Source organism: Emiliania huxleyi (assembly GCF_000372725.1).
Source record: "Emiliania huxleyi CCMP1516 unplaced genomic scaffold EMIHUscaffold_34, whole genome shotgun sequence".
NCBI lineage: Eukaryota > Haptophyta > Isochrysidales > Noelaerhabdaceae > Emiliania > Emiliania huxleyi.
In genome coordinates this window covers 299178-309234 of record NW_005199443.1, presented here as the reverse complement: position 1 = coordinate 309234, position 10057 = coordinate 299178, and the positions used below count along the sequence as shown (strand labels likewise).

The following is a 10057-nucleotide window of genomic DNA, read 5'->3' as shown; positions in this document are numbered from 1 at the left end:
TCTCGGTTGCGACTCTGACCGGCATCGTCGTCCCGGGGGCCGTCGCCGGCGCCACGGGCGCTGCGGCGGCGCAGCCGGCGCAGGCGCAGGCGGAGGCGGAGGCGGAGGCGGAGGCGGAGGCGGAGGAGGCGGAGGCGGAGGCGGAGGAGGCGGAGGCGCGGCCGGTGGCGGCGGCAGCAGGGCGGGCGGCAGAAAAGAAGAAGAGGCCGCCGCGTGTCGTGGTTGTGCAAGAGCCGATGGCCAAGGTCCGAGATGCGCCGAGATGCGCCGAGATGCGCCGAGAGATGGCCGCGATGCGATCACTCGAGCAGATGCACCGAGAGTTGCGCGACGAGGTTTGCGCGACTGCCCTCCCTCCCCCGCCCCCCTCCCCGGTCCCCCAGGTGGCCTTCTCTGCTCTCGGCCCTTCGGATCGCGAGACGCTCGTGGTGGGCCCGCCACGAGCGACGCCCCGCAAGCCAACCCCCCCGCACGCCGCTCCTTCACACCACCCTCCCGCTGTGAACAGGTTGCGCTTCGCGACTACTCTCGCCACTCGCTGATCGAGGCGACGAAGGTGGCGCCGTTCTGAGGCGCTTCCTGGCCGCACAGAGTTGGGGGGGGGGGGGGGGCATCCAAAGGTTTTAGGGGCTGGCAACGGCAAGGCACTTTTTACGGCCGCGTCGTAAGATTTTGGGGCCCTTTTTCGTGGCGTTTGGGGGAGCCCCCTTGGCCTTTGCCCTTTTTCCAAGAAAGTTTTAAACTTGGAGCACTTGGATAAACTTAGAGTTAGACGTAACACGGACTAGGTCCAGCCCTGGGTGGCGCAAGATCTGACGTTCTGACATGTGACAATCGTCAAATCCGTGTTTTTCTCGTTGTTTTGTCGCTCGCTCCGCTCGCACCTCACGCTCCGTAGTCCGGCCATGGCCAGTACCCCGCGTCTCAGTGAGACGCGTGGTACCATCCAACTCCGGTCGAAGGGCTCGAATGCGCTCAGCCTCGGAGGAACAAAACCACGTCACGCAAATTCTGCACGCCTCGCTGCGCCGCTGGCTTGACTGAATCAGGCAGCAGCAGGCCGCTGCTGCTGCCACAGCAGCAGTCTGCTGCGGCCCTAATACGCAAGTTAATGACTAGCAGCACTGCCGGGGGCATACGAGCCGCCACAGCCGGTGTGCGGCCGTGCACTGCCACCTGCCTGCGGCTACGCACAATGTGCGCTCGCATTGGATGAGCCCTGCTGATGGACCTGCGTCGCCTAGCTGCACGAGAGCAATGCCGCAGGCGGTGGCCGTGGCATACACTGCGAGCACACTCGGTGCAGCTGCGAGGTGCAGCAAGAGCACGTCGTTCCTGCCTCTGATGCCACTCTCGCGGCTTGCAGCGCGTCACTCGCGCATGCTCTCCAGGAGCTATGGCGGGCGCGTGTGTGGGGCTGTAGCCTGTGTTTGGCCGGTTCTGACCCGTTTACTATCAGTATCATGCCCGGGCCACAAAAAATCGCACACGGGTAGCGGCTCAGGGGCCCAGTAAGTCGCGGAATCGCCAAATGTCACAACGACCTGCGCCACCCAGGGCTGGACCTAGTCCACGTTGCACGTTGGTATGGGGAAATAGAAGCGACTTTTCCCACTCTACCTACCAGGCGCAACTCCAACTGCAAACTACTTTACGGTACGCCGCTTTAACCTTTATCGGGCAGAAGGTAATTTACGCAAAAGGCGCGATGCTTCTCCTGGGAGTCTACGAGTGGTCGACGGATTATAGCCCGCCCCGACGCGCCGACGCTGCTGCGCCTGCTACACCCCTCCCTACTCTCTAGCTAAGGGCTCTGTTCACAGCGGGTGGACAGTGGTTGTCCTGGCGGAGTCCTGACGGAGTCCTGACAGAGTCCTGACAGAGTCCTGACAGAGTCCTCTGACTGAGTCCTGACGGAGTCCTGACAGAGTCCTGACGGCCTATTTTGGAGGTTTTCAACTTTGAGGTATTGTAACTATGTGAGGGGTCCCTTATGGTGGCCTGTAAGGGTATAAGGTGCGGGAGGTCGACAAACCCAGGGCCGACTACACGGTGAGCCATACGGACCTTGCACAAAACCTTTTCCTTCTAAGCAGGGCTACACAATGACCCTATAGTGTGGGGGTGTTCCTGGCGAGTTGTGATGAGTAGAATTAGACTAGCCAATACTATTTTGAAGTTCATATATGAAAATACCAACTTGCCTATGTGCACGTCTCCGCGGCGGCGGCCCGGACTTAGGGGACCCCTAGGGTTCTGAGGGCCGGATTTTTTAAGACCTCTTAAGAAACGAGGAGGTTTGGGGGCTTAACTTGCCATTTAAGAGATTGCAGGCACGGGGGGTCCCTCTTTTAAGACCGTTTAAGAAAATCGGCCTCGCCGGCACGCGTCGCTGGGTTCCGCGCCGTTTTCTCCAATACTGCCGTTGTTAGGCACAAACCCACCTCTGAAGACACATCTGTAAGTCTGGTGCACTGGCAGGAGCCATACTCGCATAGGGGACGCGTGCTAGCTGACTGTAGCCGGCTTCCCGGCCTCTGGCGTGTCTACCGGGAGCCTCCCGGACCATCGACCTCGGGAGCTCTCCCGCACCGTTTAAGCGTTTAAGACCGTTTAAGGAATTGGCGGCCCAGCAGCTCTTAAAACTTGCCATGGCAAGTTTTAAGCCGTTTAAGCCGCAGGCGCCCCAGGGCCCACCCTTTTAAGCCTAGGGGTCCCCTAAGGGCCCGGAGGCGGCCCGGCGGAGCAGTCAGAGCAGCACTGCGCCGGCCGGCGAGCGACTCTCGACTATAGTACGGGCTCTATTGAATGGCCTCAAGGTGCTCTCTAGGACTGCCCTACTCCGCTCGCCCGGCTACGACGCTGAGCTTCGAAGGAAAAGGTTTCGCTCGGCACGACGTCGGAGAGCAAACTTCGGCGTTCGTCCTATGTGGAATGCTGGACGCACGTAGGCAAGTGGCCCATGACCAGGCGGGCTGCTGCTCAGAATCTGGGCCGTCGGCGCTCGCTCTCGCGCTCTTCATAACGGCGTTGCCCCCTCCCTCCCGCGCCGACGTTGGGCAGCCCGACAACGACAACGCCAGTGCCGCTGGCCTGCAACTCGAGGCGCCTTTGAATGAGCACGAGCCGGTGCGCGACGCGGCGCGGGTGATGCAGCCCAAGGTGACGGCGACGGCGGAGGGGTCGGCGGCGGAGGGGGAGGCGGCAGCGGCGGCGATGGCCGCGGGGTCGGCCCGCCCGCCTTTGCTGCTGGTGCTGTGGGATGTCGGTCATCTGCCACCACTCGCCAGCGACAAGGTTGCCGGGTCCATGGACGCAGACTTGCTGGAAATTGAAGAGGTGCTCGGCGTGCGTTACTGCGATCCGAGCCAGATGACTGCGGTGGCGCTGAGGAACCCTGTCGATGAAGACGACGACCGCTTGGAGTACCTCGTCTCTGGTTCGGCAGGTCCCGACGACCGTGGCTTCCATTCTGTCGCTTGGTTTTTTCACGGCGACTTGCTGGACCATGCAGGTGCGGACACGGTCAAGGCAGCGATACAAGAGTATTAGAACTGGATAAGGAATTCACGGCGCTGGCGGAGGCGTGTGACGAGGCTGATGCTGAGTAGCCGCACCAGCGCTGCTCAGCGGCAGTGTGCGCCGACCAGGGGCAGGGCCAGTGGTAGACAGTGGACGTGGTGAGGCTGCTCTTCGAGCGATGACACTAGCAGGAGCATCATGAGTGTCATCGGAGTCACTTGTGTTACGATATCACCACGCCGCCACGCTCGCAAGGGCCGCCTAAGCGCCTAAGCACCCTAAGCACCCCCCCGCTTAGGCCGCTTAGGCGCGTAGGCGAGTGACGGCCGACTCCCCGGGGCCTGGCGTGCCTCCGCCATGGGCTGAGCGCCTGGGAGAGCCACTCAGCAAGTGGTGTGCGAGCGTGTAGCCTTTAGCGTGCAGTCTGCCCGGTACTTGACTGGCAGTCGCCTGAGCCCTGGCCTCGACACCTGGACACCAAACCTCGACACCGACTCGACACCTCGACACCCCATGCCAACTCGACCAACTTGACACCCCTCGACACCCCTCGACACCCCTCGACACCATCTAGGCTGGGACCATGCTCGTCCGTGTCAAGGTGCCAAACTCGACACCTCGACACCCCTCGACACCGCTCGACACCGCTCGACACCGCTCGATACCTATGACCGCTCGACACCACCTCCACACCTCTGATGATCCTAACACAGCAGAGACGTAGACCCATTGGAGTCACAGAGTTAGAAAATCAGGGTTGCAGCAGCAATCAAACTTGGCTGGCAGTACTTTCATCCCTCAGTTGCAGCCTCTTAAGTTCTAGCTCAAGTTGCAGCTCAGTTGCACCCCTGCAATGACCAATGTAGCAACCATGGCAGTACTCAGGTAGCCCTCAGGTGCTGCACAGCACCTTGTACAGTGGCAATGAACCCTCACACCAGTGAGCTTGTGCCATGAGTGCGGACCTGTGGTCCATTGCGCTTTGTGCACTGGCGACGCTGCAACGGCGACGCTGGCAGCGGCGGCGACGCTGCTGTGATGGGGCACTGTAGCCCTTAGCTGCTGGACAGCACCTTGTGCAGTGGCAATGTCCACTGACTCATGGCACCAGCCTGTGCCATCAGCGCTGTGGTCAGTTGCGCTTTGTGCGCCGGCGACGCTGCATGCAGCGGCGACGACGCTGCAGCGGCGACGCTGCTGCATGGGGTGTGCTGTAGCCTTAGGTGCTGCGCCTGCACAGCACCTTGTGCAGTGGCAATGACTCCTGGCACCCGTGAGCTTGATGTCCTCAAATGTCCACAGAGTATACTGGTTGTGCTCACAGGTTGTGCTACATCAACAGGGGTGCAACTTTGAGAGGCTGCAACTAAGGGATGAAACAGCTTTGCAGCTGCTGCCCAAGTTTTGTTATGGGCTGCAACTGCATCCTGCCACCTTGGATACCTCGACACCTTAGACGCTAAACACCTTGACAACACTTGACACCCGCTCGATACGCTCGACACCCTCGACACCCTCGACACCCTCGACACCACTCCTCGACACCTCGACGGACAAGCATGGTCCCAGGCTAGACAGGCCTCGAAAGGCCTCGACAGGCCTCGACAGGCCTCGACAGGCCTCGACAGGCCTCGACAGGCCTCGACACCTCTATCCCTCGACAGCAGCTCGACACCCTCGACACCGGGCCTCGCTCGACACCTCAACACCAGGCGCAGGGCTCAGGCAGTCGCTCTCGGCCTCATTGCAAACAAACCGTGGCAAGATAGTGCAGGCTGGCGCGCCCCGCCTGCGCGCGCGGCCACAGACGTCGGGCTCGGAGCACCAACGAAAGAACACAACAAGCTTTCGCGCTGTGGAGACGTCGGATGTTCACACGTCAATAACTTTTGAACGTTTGAGTATGTCACGCTAGAACCAGCGGGGGTGCCAGCAAACATTTTGAGATTTCTTCAATTCATGCCCTTTTGGATGCACATACCTCTGTACTCGCACAACATGCGCCACATTTGCCATCGACGTCAACAACACACAAACGGCTGGTCTCCCAATATGTGGCCCTGTCGCAGTGAAACTATTCTATTTGCTATTTGGAGAGAAGTACTTTTCCAACTGTGTGGTGCGGTTGGCTAGTAGCCTCACAAGACACAACCCTCAACCTGTGGTGTAGTCTATGCAACGCTGTCTATCGCTTGCACGGTGCCCAGCTCCCACCTGCCCCCACCAGGGACTTCCACACGGCGGTCGCGCCAGTCGGCTGCGGTCAGAGACAGCCCCTCACTTCCCCGCTTCGCCTCCCCGAGCCTGTTCCGTTAGGCCGACACTTCCACTGTGCACTGCCACAGTGCTCCCCACAATCTACAGCGCCTTGCCGCGCCGCCGGCCAAGCCAGCCACGCTTGGAGGCCTGCAACCGTAACGAGTAGTGTGTGATTGACCAGCACGTGGTGATGAATAATGAGCTACGTGTGCTCGGCGACCTGCCCCATCCACATGGGAAGCCCCTTGTCGAGGTCCCGCCGCCGCCGGTCGCACCCGCCGCATGCCGCGCCTGTGCACGGCGGGGAGGTGTGAAGAGACGCATTCCGCACTCACGGCGCAGCCGAGCCGCGAGCCGCGCCGCAGCCGAGCAGCACGACGAGGAGGAGGCCTGTTCACAGCTGGAAGGTGTGAAGAGACGCCGTTCACACACCCACCCCTCTTTGCGAGCAGCACGGCGAGGAGGAGGCCTGTTCACAGCTGGAAGGTGTGAAGAGACGCCGTTCACAGACCCACCCCTCTTTGCGAGCAGCACGGCGAGGAGGAGGCCTGTTCACAGCTGGAAGGTGTGAAGAGACGCCGTTCACAGACCCACCCCTCTTTGCGAGCAGCACGGCGAGGAGGAGGCCTAAGCAGAGAGGGCGGAGGCTCGAGCCCGAGCTCGTTCGCCGAGTGCAGCCGAGCAGCAAAGAGCGGAGGAGGGCCGACTCGTGCTGCGGCGGACGCAAGCGGCGACGGCGACTCCTCGCCTGGCGAAGCGGCGGGCGCCTCGTGCGCGCGCCAGCAGTAGAAGGTTGGCTCGAGGCAGTAGGCGGCGTGCAGCTGCTTGAGGACGGCGGGCTCGACCCAACCCTCCGCCTCCTCCCCTCCCCCCTCCGCAGCCTCGCTCGCCCGCCGCTTCCCCTGCCGCCGCCGCGCCGCCGCGCCCCCCTTGCTCGCCGCCTTTGGGAGGAGGGCGGCGCAGTCGACGCAGTCCTCGCGCGGTGGCCTGTTCACAGCTGGAAGGTGTGAAGAGACGCCGTTCACAGACACGGCGCTTGCCGCAATCCGCGGGGCAGGCCAGGCGACGGGGGTGAACTCGGCGAAGGCGTGATCGCCGGCGGCGATCTCCTGTCACTCAACCAGTGGCGAGATCAGCTAGTGAACCAACAGGCACAGGCGGGATCGGCTACACCTTGGCTGCACCTCGGCCGCACCTCGGCTATGCCTCGGCTGCACCTCGGCTGCACCTCGGCTACACCTCGGCTATGCCTCGGCTGCACCTCGGCTGCACCTCGGCTACACCTCGGCTGCACCTCGGCTGCACCTCGGCTGCACCTCGGCTGCACCTCGGCTGCACCTCGGCTGCACCTCGGCTGCACCTCGGCTGCACCTCGGCTACACCTCGGCTACCTCTCGGCTACACCCTAAGGCTCTCTCCTTGCGCAGCCTCGCGTTGACCTCGTTGTGAGCAGCCCACAGCCACAGCTCGACCGCGTCCCGCGCCTGAAGGTCAATCTCGGGCAATCTCGGACAATCTCGGGCAATCTCGGGTGATCTCAGCCACAGCTCGGTACTCTCGGGTACCCTCGGGTACTCTCGGGTACCCTCGGGGTGATCTCGGGGTGATCTCGGGGTGATCTCGGGTGATCTCGGCCGAGCCGCGCGCCTCCTCTGGCGGCGGCGCCACCCCCGCCGCCGCGGCGGCATTGGCGGCGATGGCGGCGAACTTTGCCTGGTCCGCGCTGGCGCCGCCGAGCGACGCAGCCTGCACGGCGGCGATGCGATTACCACCGCCATTTACGAGTATCCATGTTGTGAGCACTGATGCCGTTGATAGTACGTCAATAGGACTCTGAATGTGGGCAGCAGGCGGCGCGAAGCGCACACGATGTTTGTTGTGTTGTGTGGCATGAGCGTGCAGCATTCAGTGGGGGCGTCTGTCCATGTGCATGTGCATGTGCATCTGCATCGCTTCTCTCGCCTGCATGCGACAGGACGCGACGAGGCGAATGAACTAGTGAATTAGTAATTCGAATTACTTAATCAAGCCTCTCGCCTGCACGCGGCGGGACGCGACGAGCCGAATCCGCCGCACGACGGCCGAGAGGCGCCTGCTCGGCGAACCGATGCTTTTTCTGTAGTCACCCACCGGTGTCTCCAGTAGCGCAGCCCGTCGCTCGACGCCTGAACGCAGCGCTGCCACCCGCCAGCGGCGCGGCAGCGCCCCTCGCCTCCTCCTCCTCCTCCTCGCCTCCTCCTCCTCCCCCGCCAGCGCTGGCGGCGCCGGCGGCGGGGGCGGCGGCGGGCGGCGGCGAGAGGTGCAGAGCGAGAGAGCGGAAGTGTACGACGCACTCGGCGCACGAGAAGAAGACGTCGACGTAGCGCAGGATCGCCTCGAGCGTCTGCGGCGCGTGCTCCGGAGAGGAGTGCGCGAGCAGCGTGTGGAAGAGGAGCCTGTTCACAGCTGCGGGGTGTGAGCAGGAGGGTGTGAAGAGCGAGCGAGCAGCGTGTGGAAGAGGAGCCTGTTCACAGCTGCGGGGTGTGAGCAGGAGGGTGTGAAGAGCGAGCGAGCAGCGTGTGGAAGAGGAGCCTGTTCACAGCTGCGGGGTGTGAGCAGGAGGGTGTGAAGAGCGAGCGAGCGGCGTGTGGAAGAGGAGCCTGTTCACAGCTGCGGGGTGTGAGCAGGAGGGTGTGAAGAGCGAGCGAGCAGCGTGTGGAAGAGGAGCCTGTTCACAGCTGCGGGGTGTGAGCAGGAGGGTGTGAAGAGCGAGCGAGCAGCGTGTGGAAGAGGAGCCTGTTCACAGCTGCGGGGTGTGAGCAGGAGGGTGTGAAGAGCGAGCGAGCAGCGTGTGGAAGTGGAGCCTGTTCACAGCTGCGGGGTGTGAGCAGGAGGGTGTGAAGAGCGAGCGAGCGGCGTGAGGAGGAGGGGCCAGAGCGAGCAAGGGTAGCCGTGCCGCGCCGGCATCGCCGACGTGCACATCACGAGCCGAGTCGCGGCCTCCGAGAGGTACGGACTGCCGATCGACTCGGAGATGCCTAGCCGAGAGATGCTGGTCGAGACTCACTCACTCCTCCACCCCCGAGAGGCAAAGGGGCTGGCGGCGGGCTCGCGACGCCGGCTCGCTGCAGCATGCCGGCCCACTGCTGCTCGCCCGGCAAGTCCGCCTCCTCCCACGCGTCCATCTCAACCTGTTCACAGCCATATCTCCCCAGATCTCCCCATGTCTCCCCACATCTCCCCATATCTCCCACGCGTCCATCTCAACCTCGAGCTCCGCCAGCCCTCTATCTCGCTCTATCTCCCCATATCTCCCCATATCTCCCACGCGTCCATCTCAACCTCGAGCTCCGCCAGCCCTCTATCTCGCTCTATCTCCCCATATCTCCCCATATCTCCCACGCGTCCATCTCAACCTCGAGCTCCGCCAGCCCTCGAGCGAGCAAGCCTACCGCCGCGTGGAGGACCCCTCAACACACGCCGCCAGAACCAGCAACCACCTGCAAAGACCGTCGCGCGAGCAAGCCTCCATCGACGGCTCTCGGCACCCCCCTCGCCAGCGCCGACACCCACAGCCGCAGCGCCCCCAATCGCCTCGCCGCCTCCGCCGCCTCCGCCGCCGTGCCCTGCGACCCTCGCGGCGTCGCCACCGCCGCCGCGGCGTGTCTCACCTCAGAGAGTTAATTAACACCGTTGCTTCATGTTAATGAATGCACCTCCCGGAGCAGCGAGTGGCGGGCCGCGTGTGAGTTAATTAACACCGTCGCTTCATGTTAATGAACGCACCTCCCGGAGCAGCGAGTGGCGGGCCGCGTACAGCACGTCCGCCGCAGGGACGGGCAGCAGCTGGGGCCGGCGCGGCAACGGAGAGCCGCCTGGGGGGAGACATGGCAACCCGGTTACTTACCTCACAGCGAGACTGATCCACTAGTTAGACACCCACCTGGCGGAGGCATGGCAACCTTGTGCGCGGCCGCTGCCTCGCCGCCTCCGCTAGCGCCGCCTCCGCCGCCTCCGCCGCCGCCTCCTCCGCCTCCTCCGCCTTCGCCTCCTTCTCCGCCGCCGCCTCCGCCGCCGCCTCCGCCGCCTCCTCCTCCGCCTCCTCCTTCGCCTCCTCCTCCTCCTCCGCTGCCGCTGTGCCTTCCGCCGCCGCTCGCCGTCCGTAGCGCCGGCTGCACGGGCCCAACCTTCTCCTTGCTTGGGCCAACCTTCTCCTTGCTTGGGCCAACCTCCTCCTCGCCGACCACATCCTTGCTTGGCTTCGGCGGCGGTGTGGCGGCGGCGGAAGCGGCGCCTG

General features: G+C 63.5%; 1 protein-coding gene across 1 annotated transcript; it reads right to left on the bottom strand.

Moving 5' to 3' along the window:
* Positions 1-5646: 5646 nt before the first annotated feature.
* On the bottom strand, positions 5647-9729 carry EMIHUDRAFT_450869 (hypothetical protein). Its single transcript, XM_005773324.1, has 14 exons — positions 9704-9729; positions 9547-9635; positions 9287-9431; positions 9177-9208; positions 8879-8951; positions 8693-8798; positions 7947-8216; positions 7819-7873; positions 7490-7527; positions 6489-6529; positions 6376-6408; positions 6218-6250; positions 6002-6072; positions 5647-5928 (listed from the first exon to the last, which is right to left on the bottom strand). The coding sequence occupies exons 1-14, from the start codon at positions 9714-9716 to the stop codon at positions 5881-5883; spliced, it is 1047 nt and encodes a 348-aa protein (XP_005773381.1). The 5' UTR covers positions 9717-9729; the 3' UTR covers positions 5647-5880.
* Between the last annotated feature and the right edge of the window lie 328 nt (positions 9730-10057).

Coding starts and splice junctions, on each gene's coding strand:
- EMIHUDRAFT_450869 (XM_005773324.1), bottom strand. Junction 7,528..7,818: donor TCGCGTCCCGCCGCGTGCAG/GCGAGAGGCTTG, acceptor GCCGCCGTGCAG/GCTGCGTCGCTCGGCGGCGC. Junction 6,073..6,217: donor CGTGCTGCTCGCAAAGAGGG/GTGGGTGTGTGA, acceptor CGCCGTGCACAG/GCGCGGCATGCGGCGGGTGC.